The sequence below is a fragment of the Rattus norvegicus genome, chromosome 18, assembly GCF_036323735.1.
Source record: "Rattus norvegicus strain BN/NHsdMcwi chromosome 18, GRCr8, whole genome shotgun sequence".
NCBI classification, from domain to species: Eukaryota; Metazoa; Chordata; class Mammalia; order Rodentia; family Muridae; genus Rattus; species Rattus norvegicus.
Genome location: NC_086036.1, coordinates 66,030,119 through 66,052,771, shown reverse-complemented (window position 1 = coordinate 66,052,771; position 22,653 = coordinate 66,030,119). Strand labels below are relative to the sequence as shown.

The 22,653-nt window shown below is 41.0% G+C and overlaps 1 protein-coding gene across 7 annotated transcripts in view; it reads left to right on the top strand.

The window, feature by feature from the left end:
• The window catches only part of Rab27b (RAB27B, member RAS oncogene family), a 199,368-nt gene that overhangs the window by 16,826 nt on the left and 159,889 nt on the right, over positions 1 to 22,653 (top strand). For 2 of the 7 annotated variants that reach the window (XM_063277635.1, XM_039097199.2), the window contains exons 3-4: positions 18,887 to 18,985; positions 20,418 to 20,494. The exons of 1 other annotated variant lie outside the window; for it this stretch is intronic. Coding sequence is in view for 1 of the 6 variants with exons in the window: in XM_039097199.2 (XP_038953127.1) it covers positions 18,887 to 18,985; positions 20,418 to 20,494 (176 nt within the window). In the remaining 5 variants the exon portion in view is untranslated. Of the gene's footprint in view, positions 1 to 18,886; positions 18,986 to 20,112; positions 20,326 to 20,417; positions 20,495 to 22,653 lie in introns of those variants that run through there. 4 more of the 7 variants (XM_006254930.5, XM_039097193.2, XM_039097194.2 and 1 more) reach the window with 4 other exon arrangements.

The window sequence follows — 22,653 nt, the reverse complement described above, 5'->3', positions numbered from 1 at the left end:
TTGCGTATTAAAGAATTCCTTTCTGGTCCAATGCTTCTAAGATTCAGTTCTGTAGGATGCTGATCTCAGTCCTCAGTATATGCCTTCTGTGCCACTGAGCTTTGCAGGTTCAATTCGGGATAAGACAGAGGACATCGTGGGACATCACCTGTCGTAAAAACTTCCAGTTGCAGCCATTGAGCACAGCATAAGATTCTTGACAGCATGTTTTTATATTTGTCTGAGGTATTGCCCTCCATATTCTCTATGTGATGGGGGTGACAAGAGCCAAACACGCAGAGAGGGCAAAGTTGTTAAGTAGAACTTATTAGTCTAATTGAGACTGCATTAGCTGATTCTACACTATAACAAGATAGCCAATTCAGGGTGGGTTTTAAAGAGAAGTTAGTTTGCTTGGCTTAGTATTCAAGAGGTTTAAGGGGATGGTAACAGTGCTAATAGCTCACTTATGAGAGACTCATTATAGATGTCATAGCAATGACAGAGCACATGCAAAAGACACTAAATGAGATAGGAAGTAAGGAACTGGAAAAAAAAAAACAAACCTTGCACTGTTTATAAGAACCCAATCTTCCAGAAATAAATCTAATACCAAAATACCTTTGTTAACCCTTTGCAAGTGTTACACCACTCTGAGGCAACTATTTCACCTCTACTTAACTCTTTTTTTTTTTTTATTAACTTGAGTATTTCTTATATACATTTCAAGTGTTATTCCCTTTCCCGGTTTCCGGGCAAAATCCCCCTCCCCCCTCCCCTTCCTAATGGGTGTTCCCCTCCCAACCCTCCCCCCATTGCCGCCCTCCCCCCATAGTCTAGTTCACTGGGGGTTCAGTCTTAGCAGGACCCAGGGCTTCCCCTTCCACTGGTGCTCTTACTAGGATATTCATTGCTACCTATGGGGTCAGAGTCCAGGGTCAGTCCATATATAGTCTTTAGGTAGTGGCTTAGTCCCTGGAAGCTCTGGTTGCTTGACATTGTTGTACTTTTGGGGTCTCGAGCCCCTTCAAGCTCTTCCAGTTCTTTCTCTGATTCCTTCAACGGGGGACCTATTCTCAGCTCAGTGGTTTGCTGCTGGCATTCGCCTCTGTATTTGCTGTATTCTGGCTGTGTCTCTCAGGAGCGATCTACATCTGGCTCCTGTCGGTCTGCACTTCTTTGCTTCATCCATCTTGTCCAATTGGGTGGCTGTATATGTATGGGCCACCTGTGGGGCAGGCTCTGAATGGGTGTTCCTTCAGTCTCTGTTTTAATCTTTGCCTCTCCCTTCCCAGCCAAGGGTATTCTTTTTCCTCATTTAAAGAAGGAGTGAAGCATTCACATTTTGATCATCCGTCTTGAGTTTCGTTTGTTCTAGGGATCTAGGGTAATTCAAGCATTTGGGCTAATAGCCACTTATCAATGAGTGCATACCATGTATGTCTTTCTGTGATTGGGTTAGCTCACTCAGGATGATATTTTCCAGTTCCAACCATTTGCCTACGAATTTCATAAACTCGTTGTTTTTGATAGCTGAGTAATATTCCATTGTGTAGATGTACCACATTTTCTGTATCCATTCCTCTGTTGAAGGGCATCTCGGTTCTTTCCATTTTCTGGCTATTATAAATAAGGCTGCGATGAACATAGTGGAGCACGTGTCTCTTTTATATGTTGAGGCATCTGTTGGGTATATGCCCAAGAGAGGTATAGCTGGATCCTCAGGCAGTTCAATGTCCAATTTTCTGAGGAACCTCCAGACTGATTTCCAGAATGGTTTTACCAGTCTGCAATCCCACCAACAATGGAGGAGTGTTCCTCTTTCTCCACATCCTCGCCAGCATCTGCTGTCACCTGAGTTTTTGATCTTAGCCATTCTCACTGGTGTGAGGTGAAATCTCAGGGTTGTTTTGATTTGCATTTCCCTTATGACTAAAGATGTTGAACATTTCTTTAGGCGTTTCTCAGCCATTCGGCATTCCTCAGCTGTGAATTCTTTGTTTAGCTCTGAACCCCATTTTTTAATAGGGTTATTTGTTTCCCTGCGGTCTAACTTCTTGAGTTCTTTGTATATTTTGGATATAAGGCCTCTATCTGTTGTAGGATTGGTAAAGATCTTTTCCCAATCTGTTGGTTGCCGTTTTGTCCTAACCACCGTGTCCTTTGCCTTACAGAAGCTTTGCAGTTTTATGAGATCCCATTTGTCGATTCTTGATCTTAGAGCATAAGCCATTGGTGTTTTGTTCAGGAAATTTTTTCCAGTGCCCATGTGTTCCAGATGCTTCCCTAGTTTTTCTTCTATTAGTTTGAGTGTGTCTGGTTTGATGTGGAGGTCCTTGATCCACTTGGACTTAAGCTTTGTACAGGGTGATAAGCATGGATCGATCTGCATTCTTCTACATGTTGCCCTCCAGTTGAACCAGCACCATTTGCTGAAAATGCTATCTTTTTTCCACTGGATGGTTTTGGCTCCTTTGTCAAAAATCAAGTGACCATAGGTGTGTGGGTTCATTTCTGGGTCTTCAATTCTATTCCATTGGTCTATCTGTCTGTCTCTGTACCAATACCATGCAGTTTTTATCACTATTGCTCTGTAATACTGCTTGAGTTCAGGGATAGTGATTCCCCCTGAAGTCCTTTTATTGTTGAGGATAGCTTTAGCTATCCTGGGTTTTTTGTTATTCCAGATGAATTTGCAAATTGTTCTGTCTAACTCTTTGAAGAATTGGATTGGTATTTTCATGGGGATTGCATTGAATCTGTAGATTGCTTTTGGTAAAATGGCCATTTTTACTATATTAATCCTGCCAATCCATGAGCATGGGAGATCTTTCCATCTTCTGAGGTCTTCTTCAATTTCTTTCCTCAGTGTCTTGAAGTTCTTATTGTACAGATCTTTTACTTGCTTGGTTAAAGTCACACCGAGGTACTTTATATTATTTGGGTCTATTATGAAGGGTGTCGTTTCCCTAATTTCTTTCTCGGCTTGTTTCTCTTTTGTATAGAGGAAGGCAACTGATTTATTTGAGTTAATTTTATACCCAGCCACTTTGCTGAAGTTGTTTATCAGCTTTAGTAGTTCTCTGGTGGAACTTTTGGGATCACTTAAATATACTATCATGTCATCTGCAAATAGTGATATTTTGACCTCTTCTTTTCCGATCTGTATCCCTTTGATCTCCTTTTGTTGTCTGATTGCTCTGGCTAGAACTTCAAGAACTATATTGAATAAGTAGGGAGAGAGTGGGCAGCCTTGTCTAGTCCCTGATTTTAGTGGGATTGCTTCAAGTTTCTCTCCATTTAGTTTAATGTTAGCAACTGGTTTGCTGTATATGGCTTTTACTATGTTTAGGTATGGGCCTTGAATTCCTATTCTTTCCAGGACTTTTATCATGAAGGGGTGTTGAATTTTGTCAAATGCTTTCTCAGCATCTAATGAAATGATCATGTGGTTCTGTTCTTTCAGTTTGTTTATATAATGGATCACGTTGATGGTTTTCCGTATATTAAACCATCCCTGCATGCCTGGGATGAAGCCTACTTGATCATGGTGGATGATTGTTTTGATGTGCTCTTGAATTCGGTTTGCCAGAATTTTATTGAGTATTTTTGCGTCGATATTCATAAGGGAAATTGGTCTGAAGTTCTCTTTCTTTGTTGTGTCTTTGTGTGGTTTAGGTATAAGAGTAATTGTGGCTTCGTAGAAGGAATTCGGTAGGGCTCCATCTGTTTCAATTTTGTGGAATAGTTTGGATAATATTGGTATGAGGTCTTCTATGAAGGTTTGATAGAATTCTGCACTAAACCCGTCTGGACCTGGGCTCTTTTTGGTTGGAAGACCTTTAATGACTGCTTCTATTTCCTTAGGAGTTATGGGGTTGTTTAACTGGTTTATCTGTTCCTGATTTAACTTCGATACCTGGTATCTGTCTAGGAAATTGTCCATTTCCTGAAGATTTTCAAATTTTGTTGAATATAGGTTTTTATAGTAAGATCTGATGATTTTTTGAATTTCCTCTGAATCTGTAGTTATGTCTCCCTTTTCATTTCTAATTTTGTTAATTTGGACGCACTCTCTGTGTCCTCTCGTTAGTCTGGCTAAGGGTTTATCTATCTTGTTGATTTTCTCAAAGAACCAACTTTTGGTTCTGTTGATTCTTTCTATGGTCCTTTTTGTTTCTACTTGGTTGATTTCAGCTCTGAGTTTGATTATTTCCTGCCTTCTACTCCTCCTGGGTGTATTTGCTTCTTTTTGTTCTAGAGCTTTTAGGTGTGCTGTCAAGCTGCTGACATATGCTCTTTCCTGTTTCTTTCTGCAGGCACTCAGCGCTATGAGTTTTCCTCTTAGCACAGCTTTCATTGTGTCCCATAAGTTTGGGTATGTTGTATCTTCATTTTCATTAAATTCTAAAAAGTTTTTAATTTCTTTCTTTATTTCTTCCTTGACCAGGTTATCATTGAGTAGAGCATTGTTCAATTTCCACGTATATGTGGGCATTCTTCCCTTATTGTTATTGAAGACCAGTTTTAGGCCGTGGTGGTCCGATAGCATGCATGGGATTATCTCTCTCTTTCTGTACCTGTTGAGGCCCGTTTTTTGACCAATTATATGGTCAATTTTGGAGAATGTACCATGAGGAGCTGAGAAGAAGGTATATCCTTTTGCTTTAGGATAGAATGTTCTATAAATATCCGTTAAGTCCATTTGGCTCATGACTTCTCTTAGTCTGTCTACATCACTGTTTAATTTCTGTTTCCATGATCTGTCCATTGATGAGAGTGGGGTGTTGAAATCTCCCACTATTATTGTGTGAGGTGCAATGTGTGTTTTGAGCTTTAGTAAGGTTTCTTTTACGTATGTAGGTGCCCTTGTATTTGGGGCATAGATATTTAGGATTGAGAGTTCATCTCGGTGGATTTTTCCTTTGATGAATATGAAGTGTCCTTCCTTATCTTTTTTGATGACTTTTAGTTGGAAATTGATTTTATTTGATATTAGAATGGCTACTCCAGCTTGCTTCTTCTGACCATTTGCTTGGAAAGTTGTTTTCCAGCCTTTCACTCTGAGGTAGTGTCTGTCTTTGTCTCTGAGGTGTGTTTCCTGTAGGCAGCAGAATGCAGGGTCCTCATTGCGTATCCAGTTTGTTAATCTATGTCTTTTTATTGGGGAGTTGAGGCCATTGATATTGAGAGATATTAAGGAATAGTGATTATTGCTTCCCTTTATATTCATATTTGGATGTGAGGTTATGTTTGTGTGCTTTCATTCTCTTTGTTTTGTTGCCAAGACGATTAGTTTCTTGCTTCTTCTAGGGTATAGCTTGCCTCCTTATGTTGGGCTTTACCATTTATTATCCTTTGTAGTGCTGGATTTGTAGAAAGATATTGTGTAAATTTGGTTTTGTCATGGAATATCTTGGTTTCTCCATCAATGTTAATTGAGAGTTTTGCTGGATACAGTAACCTGGGCTGGCATTTGTGTTCTCTTAGGGTCTGTATGACATCAGTCCAGGATCTTCTGGCCTTCATAGTTTCTGGCGAGAAGTCTGGTGTGATTCTGATAGGTCTCCCTTTATATGTTACTTGACCTTTTTCCCTTACTGCTTTTAATATTCTTTCTTTATTTTGTGCGTTTGGTGTTTTGACAATTATGTGACGGGAGGTGTTTCTTTTCTGGTCCAATCTATTTGGAGTTCTGTAGGCTTCTTGTATGTCTATGGGTATCTCTTTTTTTAGGTTAGGGAAGTTTTCTTCTATGATTTTGTTGAAGATATTTACTGGTCCTTTGAGCTGGGAGTCTTCACTCTCTTCTATACCTATTATCCTTAGGTTTGATCTTCTCATTGAGTCCTGGATTTCCTGTATGTTTTGGACCAGTAGCTTTTTCCGCTTTACATTATCTTTGACAGTTGAGTCAATGATTTCTATGGAATCTTCTGCTCCTGAGATTCTCTCTTCCGTCTCTTGAATTCTGTTGGTGAGGCTTGTATCTACAGCTCCTTGTCTCTTCTTTTGGTTTTCTATATCCAGGGTTGTTTCCATGTGTTCTTTCTTGATTGCTTCTATTTCCATTTTTAATTCCTTCAACTGTTTGATTGTGTTTTCCTGGAATTCTTTCAGGGATTTTTGCGATTCCTCTCTGTAGGCTTTTACTTGTTTATTAATGTTTTCCTGTGCTTCCCTAAGTGTGTTCATGTCTTTCTTGAAGTCCTCCAGCATCATGATCAAATATGATTTTGTAACTAGATCTTGCTTTTCTGGTGTGTTTGGATATTCCATGTTTGTTTTGGTGGGAGAATTGGGCTCCGATGATGGCATGTAGTCTTGGTTTCTGTTGCTTGGGTTCCTGCGCTTGCCTCTCGCCATCAGATTATCTCTAGTGTTACTTTGTTCTGCTATTTCTGACAGTGGCTAGACTGTCCTATAAGCCTGTGTGACAGGAGTGCTGTAGACCTGTTTTCCTCTCTTTCAGTCAGTTATGGGGACAGAGTGTTCTGCTTTCTGGCGTGTAGTTTTTCCTCTCTACAGGTCTTCAGCTGTTCCTGTGGGCCTGTGTCTTGAGTTCACCAGGCAGCTTTCTTGCAGCAGAAAATTTGGTCTTACCTGTGGTCCCGAGGCTCAGGTTCGCTCGTGGGGTGCTGCCCACGGGCTCTCTGCAGCGGCAGCAACCAGGAAGACCTGTGCTGCCCCTTCCGGGAGCTTCAGTGCACCAGGGTTCCAGATGGTCTTTGGCTTTTTCCTCTGGCGTCCGAGATGTGTGTGCAGGGAGCAGTCACTTCTGGTTTCCCAGGCTTGTCTGCCTCTCTGAAGGTTTAGCTCTCCCTCCCACGGGATTTGGGTGCAGAGAACTGTTTATCCGGTCTGTTTCTTTCAGGTTCCGGCGGTGTCTCAGGCACAGGGGTCCTGCCGCTCCTGGGCCCTTCCCCACGGGAGCCCAGAGGCCTTATACAGTTTCCTGTTGGGCCAGGGATGTGGGCAGGGGTGAGCAGAGTTGGTGGTCTCTTCCGCTCTGCAGCCTCAGGAGTGCCCACCTGACCAGGCGGTTGGGTCTCTCTCTCACCGGGTCTGGGAGCAGAGAGCTGCTGCGGGCCGGGATCCGCGGGTGTGGGACTTCCGGTAAACACAGAACGTGCCCGGTCCTAGAGAAATTCTGCTTTCCTGTGTCCCAAGCTCACCAGGCAGCTTTCTTGCAGCAGAAAATTTGGTCTTACCTGTGGTCCCGAGGCTCAGGTTCGCTCGTGGGGTGCTCCCCACGGGCTCTCTGCAGCGGCAGCAACCAGGAAGACCTGTGCCGCCCCTTCCGGGAGCTTCAGTGCACCAGGGTTCCAGATGGTCTTTGGCTTTTTCCTCTGGCGTCCGAGATGTGTGTGCAGGGAGCAGTCACTTCTGGTTTCCCAGGCTTGTCTCTCTACTTAACTCTTAATGGTCCCATTACCTCAACACATGATATTGGTCAAGTTTCAAGACTATGAACTTTGGGTGGCACATTCTAATTGTATCCAAAATTCCAGAAAGTCTCTTCACAGAACTAGTGGAGAAATAGAAGACCAGGGAGGTGAAACAACATACCTCTGGCTATACAACTGGATGGTGAAGGGCCCTTGAAAAAGTACTATGTCCTCCTTTGGTTTTTCCTAAAAAATGTCTAAATTAGGCTGATGGTTAGCAAGAAAGAAAAAATGGACTCAAACTTGCCAATGCCATTTTACATTGTGGTAAGTGGTTTGCTATTTGTTGGCTAATTTGCACCTTGTAAATAATTTAAAATTTGAAAACTATACTTTTATGCTGACTACCATAGTGTTGACATTAGATACTGTCCATAAGCACCTTGGGTAGGGATGGGTTTATTTCACGAATCCTCCTAGAAGACAGTCCATTATCAAAGGAAATTAGGGCATGTACTCAAAGCAGGAACCTGGAAGCAGGAACTGAAGCTTGCTGTCTTGCTCCTCACGGCTTGCTCAGCTTGCCTTCGTATAGCACCAGGACCAACTGCCGAGGGTGGCACTGACCACAACAGGCTTGGCCCTGCCACATCAATCACTAATTAAGAAGGCTTGTCTATAGGACATATGGGGGTATTTTCTGAATTGACAATCCCTCTTCTCGAATGACTCTAGCTTGTATCAAATCGACATGAGACTGCCTGGCCCACCTCTTTATAGCTGTATGTGCCAGCTTGTCCCTCCTACCCTCCTCTCACGTGGCTCCAGTGGCTTTTTTCTATTTCTCATGCCTCCCATGTCCTTGTTCTACCTTGACATTTTAAAATCTTTGCACTTCTTCCTCTCCATGGATTGGAGATTTCCACTCTCTCTGTCTCTTACTAAGACAGATAGTATGTGTTATATTAAGACTTATGTAATATTGTGTATTTAAAGAATACTACTATGACGAATGTCCATTATGCCAATAAATAGATCACAATTAATATAAACTGCATGCCATTTTTTATTACCCCAATTCAAAATTAATTACTGGATTAGTTATAATTGTTTGCATTTTCAGTTATTATTTTTTTATCACATTTGCTTCTGAGTGTGCATGAGAAATTGTTTAATTTTGCTTTTATTAATATTTCTAGGATTGACATTTTTACTTAGGTATAGTTCATGATTTTACATTTTATGACTGCATGCTTTTATTCACGTGAATGTTTGACTGGTTTCTTTTTCGTGGCCATTTGAACATTTCAAATGACTGCTCAAATGCTCGACATTTGACAAGAGCACTCTCTTGTACTCCTCTAGATTTCTGCTCTTCTGTAGAGCCATTGGGGTTGCAGGTAAATACCTACACTTTACACTTGACTCTAGAATCAACCCATGCTGCTTTCTGTTTCTCTTGAGTTTCCGTGGAAACTCTTCTCTCCAGGAACTGGTTCACTTTCAGATTTCCAACTTGCCTGAGCTGTCGTTACCCACAGACCTTCTTGCTATGTTTAATCGCTGCCTTTCTGTCCCTCATTTTTAGCCGTTTTATTGAAGCCTAAAGGACTAACATTAAGTCCCATTCAGTCAGAGTGTTTAATTCACCAAAGGACGTGCCTAAGGGTGGGAGGGTCGGAGACTAACACTATTTATCCTGAACTCAGAAATCCATCATTGTCTAACTCTGTAGATAACAGAGAGAGTTTGGTCCTTAAAATTTTTTTTCTTACCTTTTGAGTTTAAGGTGGTGATTGAAATGTTTTCTCTCCTGTGTATTGACATGTTCTCACTCCTTTCTTTCAGACCAATATTTATTTCTAATGTACAGCATTTTGGCAAATGTTTATTTATCCAATATTACTTATTTTTCTCTGGTTGAACTGGATATTAAAATATGTATTTCAATCTTTATATACAGCGTAGATTTTATGTTTTCAGTGGTTACATTCAAAATTTGGTCATGCATATTTTACTTAAAAACCTGAATAAGCATAAATGATAGTGATAAAATATTTGAAGACCATTTTGATCTACATCATTACCCTGTTACCTTTATATTACTCAGTTATTTTCTTCTCTTGACACACAAATTGAGATTCGCTATGTTTTCCTTACTTGAACTCATAGCTCAATCATCATTATATTACTTAACTCATCCTGTCAGAGTTCAGGGAGCTATGTAAAAGAGGAGGCAGAGGGGCTGTCAAAACCAGAGGGGTAGGATGACACTGTACTGGCTGGTTTTGTGTGTCAACCTGACACAAGCTGGAGTTATCACAGAGAAAGGAGCCTCAGTTGCGGAAATGCCTCCATGAGACCCAGCTGTAAGGCATTTTCTCAATTAGTGATGGGGGGGGGGGAGGATCCAGCCCACTGTGGGAGGTGCTATCCCTAGGCTGGTGGTCTTGGGTTCTATAAGAAAGCAAGCTGAGCAAGCCAGGGGAAGCAAGCCAGTCAGTAAGTAACATCCCTCCATGGCCTCTGCATCAGCTCCTGCTTCCTGACCTGCTTGAGTTCCAGTCCTGACTTCCTTTGGTGATGAACAGCAATGTGGAAGTGTGAGCTGAATAAACCCTTTCCTCCCCAACTTGCTTCTTGGTCATGATGTTTGTGCAGGAATAGAAACCCTGACTAAGACAGACACCAAGGAAACCATGTCTTCCACACATGCAGGACTGATGCACGTGTGAACTCACCAAGCTCTGGTAGCAGGCACAAGCCCAGCATGGGTTTAAGTCACACAGGGCCCAGCACTGAGTTGGACAAGTAGAACAGATTCCTGCCCTTACCCAAGAAGCATTCTGCAACTGACACCAATTTGCAAAGGGAAAATTAGTTTTCCCTAATGGAATCTCATTTGCTATATTAACCACACTTAACTGCAGAACCCAGCCACGGCACCAATGGACGACACCAAATGAACTTCATGGGTTTTTTGTAGTTTTTTTTTTTGTCTAATAGTATTTTGCTTGGGCTTCTTTGTCTTACTCATCTTTGCTTTGTTTGTGTGTTATGATTTCCAAATTTGTTTGATGGATTGTTTGGTATGTGTGTCTCTGTATTTTTTGTGTGTTTAAAGATAATTGTATTCTAGTTTGTCTGATTGCTTGTTTTCTAAAGAAATAAATAAAGAAAGGGTGTGGATCTGGGCGGGTGGGGAGCTTGGGAGGATGTGGAAGGAATGGGGGAAGAGAAAGGGGGATTAGAATGTACTGTATGAACGGACATTTAAATGAAAAGAGAGGAAGTTGACAGGAACCCTCCTTCTTCTTTGTCCTTAGCATCTAGTTCCTGCCACCTGCTGCCACCATCACGGACTCTAACCCTTTCCAACCATGAGCACAAATAGACCCTTTCTTCTATAAAAAAAACAAACAAACAGAGAAAGTAATTCCTTTGCTTATACTGTTTTGCTTTCTTTCTGGTGTTCTCCTTGAATTACTCTCCCATTTTCAGTAGTTCAGAAATTGTCTTACTGAGTTTTGTTTTGTTTTGATTTTGTGCCAAGTGCCCACATTTTCTTTGTCTTTAAGAGTCTTTGACTCCCCTTACAATACGTTTCAGAGGAATGCCCAAATGTAAGTTGACTCTACTGTCATTTACTGTCAATCAATGCCATCGAGGAATTTATATTTCATTTCTTTATGTGACCTGTCCATTTCTCTACTTCTGAAACATTCTTTTTGCTTCTGATAGTAAGGATTACTCTAATATTAAATATTTCTATGATGATTATCATCTTGGATTTTCAATATTACTGTTGCATTTTAGTGCATGCTGTGTTTTCTAGATTGCAGATTCTTCTGTGTGCTTAGGCTTTGAAAAGTCTGCTTAAGTGTTACATGTCTACACTTTGGAATTTGGGGCATTTATGCTACATCTCTGTGGTGTTTCTTGGCCCGGAGAGTGACACTTTTAGGAAGTGTGATCTTGTTGGAGGAAGTGTGTCACTGTAGGGGTGGGATTTGTGATGCTGCTCATAGCCATGTGTCAGTCAGTCTTCTGTTGTCTTTGGAACAAGATGTAGAACTCTCAGCTCCTCCTGCACCATGCCTGCCTGGATGCTGCCATGCTTCCTGCCATGATGATAATGGACTGAACCTGTGAACCTGTGCGCCAGCCCCAATTAAATGTTGTCCTTTACAAGAACTGACTTGATCATGGTGTCTGTTCACAGCAGTGGAAACCCGAACTAAGACAAAGCCTTCTACATTTTTGTATTATACCCTTTATATTTAGGAATGTCTCTTAACTCCAAAAATTTTCTATGTCACATTTTGGATAGTTTAAAAAATATATGTATAAAATTGTTAATTCTCTCTTTACCTATGGTTAATCTGTTAATTGGTTAATAGATTTACTGGTGGTTTCAGCAATTTTGCTTTTCTCTGAATCTTTTTCCTTAAAAGGATGTTCATTCTTAACCTATCCCACTATATTGAATTTTTAGCTTGGTAAGTGGGGCTCTCTTCCATAGAGAATTTTTTCCTGTTTCCCCAAAATAAAATATTTCCTGTCAAAAGTAAATAAAGTGCCCAGCCCCCAGATGCCCTTCCACACACTGCTAATGGCTAGACTTAAGTTTTTAGAGAGCTAAGCATCCATCCTCATCCTTTCTGGCTACATATTCTGTGACACTTGCCTCATGGGTATAACTCATTACCACAGATAAGTTAAGTGACTTCTTTTGGTTTTGTTTGAGTTATATTTGGTGAATACTATAAAAGATCTCTGGAGGTATTGTCTTTTTCCTATGAGATAATACATATGGGTGTGTGTGTGTGTGTGTGTGTGTGTGTGTGTAACTTGTGTGTATGTGAGTGTGTGTGTGTATGTGTGACTTTATGTGATTTTTACTACATGTGCACATGCATATGACATGAATATAGTTTAAGGGTATTTGCTCCTGAAAGTAGAAATTGAAGCTGAATATCATTTTAAATTAAATAAGTTATTTATGTCCTACAATCAACATTAAAGAAATGAACTTAGAGGGAAATGGGAAAGTTGTGGGCGTAGGAGAAGGAAGGATAATATGGAAGGAGTGGGGGGGAAAGTAACACTAAGGATGTTGGAAAGCCATATGAAATAATTTACCTGAAGTTAAATAGTATGTGTATAATAACAATATTTATTATAAATAGTTATGTTACTTGGGGTGATAATGACCCCCTGAAGACCATAGACTCTCTAACAAAACCCTCACATGAGGTATGAGAAACCCCCTTTCAAGTTGTTAGTCTGGGGGTCCAAGAGATTCCCCAAATAATACAGGCTATTGCTGTTGCCCTTGGCTGCATCTCTGAAGTCAAAGGTAAGTCCCGAAGGCTGAGGCCACCATGGACTTTGAACACAGAACTCAGAGGTTTCCATCTGTATCTGACCCAAAAGCTTTTTTCCTAAGGCATCACTCTCACAGAAAAAGGAGGTGCTAAGTAAGTACCAAAGACCAATGGAGAAAAACAATCCACAGTCTTACTCTGTGACCCTACCCACAACAATGACCAGTGCAGCAAATTATTACTGAAAGTGTAGGGGTGGCCCTCATAGCTTGGTGGTAATCAACAGCTGTTTAATTGGACTGAAAGCCCATTCAAAAGGAGCAAACTCATGCCTGGTACCCTAAACCTAGACAATTCCCCATGGCTAGGTAAGTCACAGTTCTTAGAAAGGAACTTACTGCTGCCACTTTCCTAAACTAGTATAATTTTTAACTGCATTCTAAATATTTAACTTTAAACCTACAGGTAAATGTAGCTCTCAGATTTCATCAAAAAAATCTTCTTTTTGCATAAGATGGACCATTACCGAAAACCAATCTCTACAATCTCTACACCCAAGGCTCAGTGAATGCCACGGAAGAAAGTGTAGAAAGGTTGTAAGATTCTGATATGTTTGACTGTGTCTCCTATACGACAGAGACAATACACCCATGACATTGCAGCAATATGGCTGCCTACATAAAACCTGGATAATGACAACACCTGTTAACACTACAACATGACAGGGAAAATCTCATGGTGTCCCATTCCTAGATGAATCATGGTAGGCAATCAATAACTACTGAGATAGGAAGAATTTGGTGTTACCAAGGATGAGCCCTAACTGGTTATCCAAAAACCAAGTGATTGGCCCTAAACCATATATGTACATGCAATGAATAGTATACAGACTCATAAGAAAAAGAGGTCATGAATTTGAGAGGGAATCAGGAAAAGGGGCATCAGAGGGATTAGGCAGAGAAGAAAGAAGGGGCAGAAGGGTGTAGGCTTAGATTTTTAAATTTTCAATAAGGGTTCACTAATGCTTCAATGCCTTCCACCATCCAAGGGTAAAGGTGAAAATGGTAAATACAATAGAGGATGTACACCTGTTTAGGAGTTCTTTGGGCGATTCCAATCTCTGTCAGGATACCAGCAGTCCAGTTCAGGATAACTAACATGAATCAGGAGCAGTGGGACAGTCTAACAGAAACCCCCAGGCTTCACTGAATCCGCATGAGTCAGCAGGAGTGACCAGGACCAGTTGGGATGCCAGAAGTTCTCTGCTGTGCTTCTCTCAAGACTTGAGACCAAGGAAGTGTTGCAATGTTATGCAAGAGCTGGCACTGTCCATTGAACTCTTATTATTTCCAAACACCAGGTGACTTCTGCCTCAACAAAATGCCATGTGACTCTGTATCACCTGACATGTTTAGAAGATTTCACTTCAGAATGATGTAATTATATCTACGTTAAAATAAAGTAAATGTTAAAAATTAGCATGAGTTATTGAAAATAAAGGTTAGAATCATTAGATGAAATTGTCACATAAACATATATACATATATTTGAACATCGTAAAATATATAAATATACATATGTATGTATATACTCATACACATATATTTATACATATATAATATGCATGTATTTATGTGGGCATTATTTTATATATTTATATATAAAACATAGTATATTTATATATATAAAACAATACCCATACAAATATATGTATGTATATTATATTGCATATTAATCATACAAATATAACATATAATAATACATTACACATTATACATTATATATTACACATATATTATATATTGCATATATAATATATATGTAATATATAATAATATAAAGCAGTGCCCATACAACTCTGTGTGTGTGTGTGTGTGTGTGTGTGTGAGAGAGAGAGAGAGAGAGAGAGAGAGAGAGAGAGAGAGAGAGAGAGAATGTGTTTGAAAGTTCCTGGTTTAGAAAGCTGCTTTTTTTTTTTTGCCATTTCTTCTTCGTGTGTGTGTGTGTGTGTGTGTGTGTGTGTGTAATTAGTTCCCCATCTCTACATGTCATTTCCAATGTTACTTCTTAAGGAACACATTCTTTGTCATACCAATGGCATTTGGTCATATCGTCAGCTGGCTTCAAGATTCATTTTTCCTTTATTTTGCAGCCTTTATCTCTGTTTGTGGCTGAAATTGTGTAGTGACGTTTGAATAATGTCTGTCTCCCCCAGCCAACTGTGAGCATGAGGAAAGTAATTACCTGTAACTTCGTTCTCTACCGTTGTGAACTAGTGCCTAGTACTCAATGCCCGCTAAGTACCTCGCAAGCAGACACACAGTAAGCAGATGTGTACTCCCATGAGCTCATGCCTCATTATCAACTTTCAGTGCTCTCAGCAATATTGGCACCCTCTGACTAGCATAATATGTCCACTGTGCACATTTTGCCTCACCAGACATCCTGATATTCTGTGAGTTAACTCTTCAAGCCATATGTATACCTAGATGCTGTGACAATGATGGGGCACAGATGCAGCAAAACCCCTTACCTTCAGAGGTCCAAGCAGTGCCATGTAAACTTGAAAATTGCCTTATTAATTGTGGTCAGTTTACCTTTTCTAATTGTATGAACAACAGATGCACTATAAATTAGAAACATTAAAATCTTTCCAAGAGTCCCTGCTCAAAGTTCTTGCAAATGGATGGGAGGGCTTCCCCACTAATAAGTAATAATAACATTCTAAATGTCTGATTTAGTTTCCAGAAGAAGGGTGTATTCGAATGGTCTCACAACAAAATATAGAACAGGAGAAGTAGATCGTGTCAGGATGTAAGCTTGTCATTTAATAAAAATATTAATGACTATCATACTGCTCATTGTCCAAAGACTACAATAGCTCTTTAAAAAATTCTGCTGAAACTTGTTACTTATTTGGCAGTTCTTGCAAAAGCTAAGTTCTTTCTTCTAGTGCGCATGACAAAGAAGTAAAGATAGAGGTGTAGACACCTGGTTTTGCAGAATTCTGAATATGGAATCCTATATTTTCAATAGAATTTGTCTTTAATCAACGAGTATTTTTTACCCGTACCTGAATTTTCAACCCTGTCTCACCATATTCAACTTATGTCATTGTTAAAGGGCATTACATTTATTTTTGCTTAGGAACAATAAATAACTTGCACACTGATATTTCATCAGTGTCAATACCACTGCACTGACTCCGGCAGTCACGGTGTCCATCTAATAAGCGATAGTCCAGATGTGGAGACTGGAGGACAGAAACCTAGCTTGTATACAAGTCAGCTACTGCACGGAGGAGAGCATAGGCATGGTGGAGGGTAGACATGGACCTCGAGAATGGCTGCACAGCAGGAAGGAAGCTCTGGAGGGAGTGAGCAGGTCAGTTAGAGAGGGGTTTAGGAAGAAGGAGATGGTGCCCAGTATGGCAATGACAATTTTCTGTGATGTCTTTTAAAAAGAAAGCTGTAGGTTCAAAACTCTGTGTGTGTGTGTGTGTGTGTGTGTGTGTGTGCATGGTGTGCATGTGTGTGCATGTATATATGTGTGCATGTGTGTGTGCACGGGTGTGTGAGTGCATGCATGTGCGTGTGTGCGTGCATGCGTGTGTGTACATGTGTGTGTGCATGCCTGTATGTGCGTGTGTGTGTGTGTGTGTGTGTGTGTGTGTGTGTATTTTTTTCCCAGTACAGATGACACCATCCTGCAGCATCTGGAGTGAAATGCTCTAATTTATGGACTATATTGTGGAATTCAGTTCTCTATAAAGACTAGATGGACTGGTGGGAAGGGCGTAATATGACGTAAATTTATCTCGTCCCTTATTATTAGATAAGTTGTGATATGTTGTTTGAGTCTATTATTCTAAGTATGCTCTCATGTTTCTCAGACCATGAAGAACCCAACACACTTATTTGTTTGCAGAAGTAAATTGCCCTTAGTATAGAAATACAAAAAGTACACCATTCATATTTTACATGCCTTCACGGAGTAGAGCATTAGCCTTCTAACATTAAAAATAATGCAACTTATGGAACTATTCCTTGATTCCCTAATGAAAAGATTATCCTTGCTATGCATCAGTGCCTCTAGCCTTGAACCAGCTCTCTGCTGGGGTTCTACTGCTAGGTCACACTTATGAAGAAAGTGAGATTCAAGGCACAAGAGATTCAACGTCAAAGACCTTCTAAAGTTACTGCTGTTTGGGCAATTTTCAGAGCCACACATTTAAAGTTCCCAAATTTAGTGTGTTCATTTTATAAAAGTAGAGTACCATTTTTATTAGCAGTGATATCTATACTATGCATTAAGACAAAATTTATAGCGGATCACCGCATAAAGCCTAGATGACAATTATTAATATTATCCAAGCCTATGGGGGTACATAAAGACCCGTGTCTAAATTGTGTGTCTGTATGCCCAAAGCTACTAATGAGTGCAGTCTACTCCCACTTCTGAAAGTGTAATCAACTGCCCCAGTTCACTAGCACGTGTATTCAAACAGACCCTCCTGTTGTCAACAATCACGAGATTGAGCCATTACCTGCCCCTCTAGAAATCTGAGCTCCTTACCACACAGTGAACTTAAAAGGCAATATGGCTCCATGGCTCCGCATCGCTCTCTCTTCACAGCCACCGTGGGCTTCTGGGTAGTTGTTCCCAAGAGGTGTGATACCAACACTTTCCTCTCTCTTTGCTGAGGAGATCATCACTGCATGACTGTTATAATCCAGCACCTGGTGAGGTCACAGGGATTCCTCCTGACAGGGCATGCTAGAGCTGTGAGGGCTGAGCAGACCAGGGTGGGGTGGTCTGAGCAGGGACTGCATATTTCAATCGTTCTAAACCCCAAAATATTGAAGTATCCATACTTAGTTCAGACTGCTATAACAAAGTCCTAGAGACGAATGGCTTAGAATCAATAGGAAACTTGCTCAAAAATTTGGAGGCTGTAAATTTAAGACCAGGGGGTGAACAGGCATTGGTTCTGGTTTTGACTCTGGGCTATAGACCATTGACTATTTGTGTGTCCAAAAATGCCAAAAGCAGAGTGAGAAATCTCTTGGAACCGCCTACCTGCAGTCCTTGTAGGTTTTTTCTTGATGTTTTGTTTCTCAGGTTTTCTAGTTACTTTTTGTTTTTTGGAACACTATATCCTTTTTCTTATAAGTTTTAAGATTTTCTTATTATATTTTTCACCCTAAAGGGGCATTCTTCAAAGGAGGAGGAGTCTTTCAGCACCCTACTTTTTTTTTTTACCCCACCTGTCCTTTTTGCATAGATAACATGTCCATGTACCTCGAGGACCCAGGCTTTGCCTAATACAGCATTCCTACCAAGGCTCTCTAATACTCACAGGAGTAAGTAGCTATAGACAGATGCCTGGCAAAAGATATATTGGCCCCTCACATGCTACATGGATACTTCCCTGCCTCTAGCCAAGTCAGGCTTGGTTTCCGACTCACAATCATCTCTTAACGGGGACATTACTGCCCTTTTTCTGCAGTTAATATTTTTTTGTTTTTAAAAAGCATGCTAAATTAAGCAGAAACACAAAGAAACATAACACAGAAGCAAGTCCCAATCTACTGGGCTCAACCAAACAATCATTCGCCGAGCCAGAACTACGCCGACTCTGTAATGACCCAAAGGACTCTTTGTGCAGCGCCCCAGCCCCACGCAGTTAAAGCTCTTTGACCTACATTCGTCTTGAGATCGGTCCAGTCATTGATTTTCAGATCATTCAAAACGTTATTCTCCCTCACTGATCCATTCAGTATGACCTTAGGCTTGATAGATCTCTGATCTTCATAATAGAAAATCCTTGAGTCTCATAGTGAGACTTTTGTCCTGAATTTTTGCTCCTGAACTCTGGGGTCGTCTCTTCTCTGGCGTATGTGCTAACTGCCTTATATATCTTGCTACTCGCTATTCAATACCAACTATGCAACCTGACTGCTAGGACCTGAGGTGGGTGCCGTGCCTTCTCTTAGCAGCAGAACCAGATCTGTCAGATGTGGACCCCACCCTGCTGACTACTTGACCCCTGACCTGCAACACAAACCTACCTACCACTTCTGTCTGCCAAGTTTGCTAGTTTTATGTACTTTCGTTAGAAAAAATATCAACGTTGATAGGAAGTTGACATTGTAGATTTTAGTCCCATCTGTACTAACCTGCTGCCTGCAGGTTACCTGGAAACACTGTGTGAAAGAAACCCGAATCCTGCAGCTCAACTGGGCAGGGAGAGCACCAAAATGTGGGACTTATGTCACCCCTCCCCTCAAGGTAAATATTTGCACACATATAATTTTGTACTTGTGTGCATGCGTTGTTTTTGTTTGTTCTTGTTGTTACTGTTTTGTTTTGTTGTTTTGTTTTCTTTGAGACAGGGTTTCTCTGTGTAGCCCTGTCTGTCCTGGAACTCACTTCATAGACCAGACTGGCCTAGAACTCAGAGATCCACACGATGCCTCTGCCTTCTTAGCTCTGGGATTAAAGGCATATGCTACCATACCTGGGCTAATCTTCTAATTTAAATTATGATGTAGCTAAAGAAAATATCAGCAGTTATGAGGATCGAGGACCCAGATTTGATTTCCAGGATCCATATCAAACTGTTCGTTCTCAGATATCTGAATTCTAGGCGAAAGGGACTTGACATCCTCTTCTGGTCTGTGCAGACACCTATGCACATGTGATATACATTCACACACACACACTCTCTCTCTCTCTCTCTCTCTCTCTCTCTCTCTCTCCTCTCTCTCTCTTACACACACACACACACACACACACACACACACACACACACACACACATTCTCTCACACACACAAAAGTAAACCCAATAGATTCTTTCGCGAATGGTACAGTGTTGTTAAATGATAACAGAGTCACAGGAAATGTAAATGTTGTGGGTGGAAAAGCAATTGGGTGATAAAGATGGCAGCATGTGACTAAAGGAAGAGGAAACGGGGGCTTACACTTTTGCCCCCTTTAAAGAGCAAGCTCCCAACGGTCGGTCTCTATTTCTTTTGCATTTGTTTTCTTTTGTATATTTTTTAAACAGTATAGCCTGCGCTTAACTTATTAGAACCTCAGAGTATTTGTAAACGGTTAAGGAAATTTCTATAGTGTATTCTTTACAAGTTAAATGTGGACTTAAAAAAAAGGCACGAAATAAATGCATTTCAATAAACACGAGTCCATGGAAACTGGTTTTCTGTCTGATGGCCTTTAGCCTCGTTAACACTCTTTGGTCATCTCTAATCCTTTTATTCTGCACAGCATAGTCCGCATGATATTAGCAACCTATATTTACTTAGCATCCTTCCATAAACAATGCCCACTGTTGCTCTGCTTAGCCTGGTAACTTCCTTAAAACCTCCTGGAGGCAGCCCCTGGCAGACCCAGCAGGGAGGCCTTGTGGGATCTCCTAGCTGACTAACCTGAGCAGGCACTAGGACCGCCCAGACACTGTCTGCTGGAGCGCTTCTCACCCTGTCAGAAGGACTGAACCGGTTTAGCTGTTACACAAGAAGAGAGCAGCGAGCGCCAAGGCTCCGACTGCCTCCCGTTTGCAGACGAGAAGGTACAGATGAGATATTTATCACTCAGCTTTTGTACAATGTACGCGTGCCTTCAGTGTTCACGTAATCTGATGCTCTGCCAGCTGTCCATTTCTAACGGGTTACTCTGTTATTTTATGTTAATTCCCACAGCGGACGAAAGCCACAGTGCTGTAAAGAAATGGGCTAGCTATTCCCCCCGAGGCTGTGATCTGGAAGCATTTGGAGGTGTAAGTACCTGGTCTCAGATCTCTAAGGCACTTGGCTGGGCTGTGTTCCTTGCTCCTTTTCCTCCTCACTGAAGGAGCCAGTGTGCGGTGTCATCTGCATGTTTCATTCATGAAGAGCAACAGAGGGTGACGGAAACCGCAAGTGATGGGCCTGAAACTCCACTTTGGAGTGGCGGCGTTCCTTCCTGTGGGCTTTCAGGTTTGCAATGGAAGCTGGATTTACACACAGTTTGGATAGGGGAGTGGTTTTTGCTCAGGGCTGCGGACTGCTGGCTTGGTTTCTTCTGCTTTCTGTTTTCAAAGCTCACAGCACTCTTCTCTAATCACTGCTCTGGAGCAGTGTAGAGGGCTCTTCCTGATTCCTTTCTGTCTACAGCTCCTCGCTCTTACCATAAGGGTGGGCTTTCAGAAAGCCGATGAGACATTCACGTCCCAGAGTAAAGCGTTAGAAGAGAAACCCACTCCCACTCCGTCGAACACTCATACTCTAAGGCACAGTTAGGAGACTGCACATAGAAACATGAGAAATTAGCAGCCCGAAGTTCTCTTCTGTGTAACAGCATGTGTGCTGGGGGAAGATGGTCTTAAGAAGAAAACTGAGATATAATGATAATAATAATAATAATAATAATAATAATAATAATAATAATAATAATTTGCAAGCCCATTGAAGAGGCCTCCCAGGGCCTTCATAGTGCTTTCAGGCATTGAAAACTTTAAGACCCCATTAGATTGTTAGGTATGTTGAGTTCTCCAGTAATCCATTTGTGTGTGTGTGTGTGTATGTGTGTGTGTGTGTGTGTGTGTGTGTGTGTGTGCCTACTGCCAACTGTAGTAGGGAAATCCATCCACAGAGGTTTATAATATTAAGTTTGCTAATAGTCAGTTCATGGTTGCAAGATAAACCTGGGGAAAGAAAATAACCAAGACGCAATGCAAGACTTGATGTCTTGAGCTCACTGAAAGCAATTATTAAGGAATTTATAAAATCCTTTTAGCAGATCAAGAAGTTTTATATCAACTGTTAGGTGGTGCATGCCTTTAGTCCCAGCACTTGGGAGGTAGAGGCTGGCGAACTCTGCGAGTTCGAGGCCAGCCTGGTCTACAGAGCAAGTTTCAGAACAGCCAGCTTTACAGAGAAACCCTGTGTAATGTCTATTCTTGGTTGTCAACTTGATTACATCTGGAATGAACTACAATCCAGAAGTGGAGGGCACACACTTGAGGCTGGAAGCCATGAGTTTCTGACCCGGATCTTGACATGGAGAGCTTGAGGCAAAGTGGCCATGAAAATCTTAGGTCCAGGCAAGGTAGTATACACCTTTAATTCCAGGGGACTGAGGCCAGGAGATCTCTGAGTTCAAGGTCAGCCTGGGACAAATGCAAATCCCAGATCCAGGCATGGTGGTTCTCACCTTTAATTTGAGCCACACCTTGGAGGCAAACATAAGAATATTGGGAGAAGGAAGACTCACTCTTTTTTTTTAAAGATTGATTGATTAATTAATTAATTAATTATAAGTGCACTATAGCTGTAGCTGTCTTCAGACACACCAAAAGAGGGCATCAGATCTCATTACAGATGGTTGTGAGCCACCATGAGGTTGCTGGGATTTGAACTCAGGACCTCTGGAAGAGCAGTCAGTGCTCTTAACCACTGAGCCATCTCTCCAGCCCAGATTTATTCTTCTTGACTGTGTGCATTTACTTGCCAGCATATCTGTTGGAACCTCCTTCTCCAGAAGACCAGCTTAAACAGCTAGCTTGGTGGGACTGAGCCAATCAATACTGTCTACATCCTTGGACTTCCCACCCACAGCTGCCCATTGTTGGGATAGTTGGACTACAGGCTGTAAGTCATCACAATCAATTCCTTTAATATACAGGGATATTCCATAAGTTCTGTGACTCTAGAGAACCCTAACTCGAAACAAACAAATTAAAAAAAAAAAGAAAGAAGTTTTGTATTTGAATGCCTGTGTGTCTTATACATTCAAAGGTATTTTATACATTGTATAATATATATATAATACACATAATGTATACATAGACACACAGATACATATAACTTACACTTAACATTGTATAATGTATAATAAATATATCTTACACATTTAAACATCTGATACATTAAAATGTCTTAAAGGAAACCATGTTCA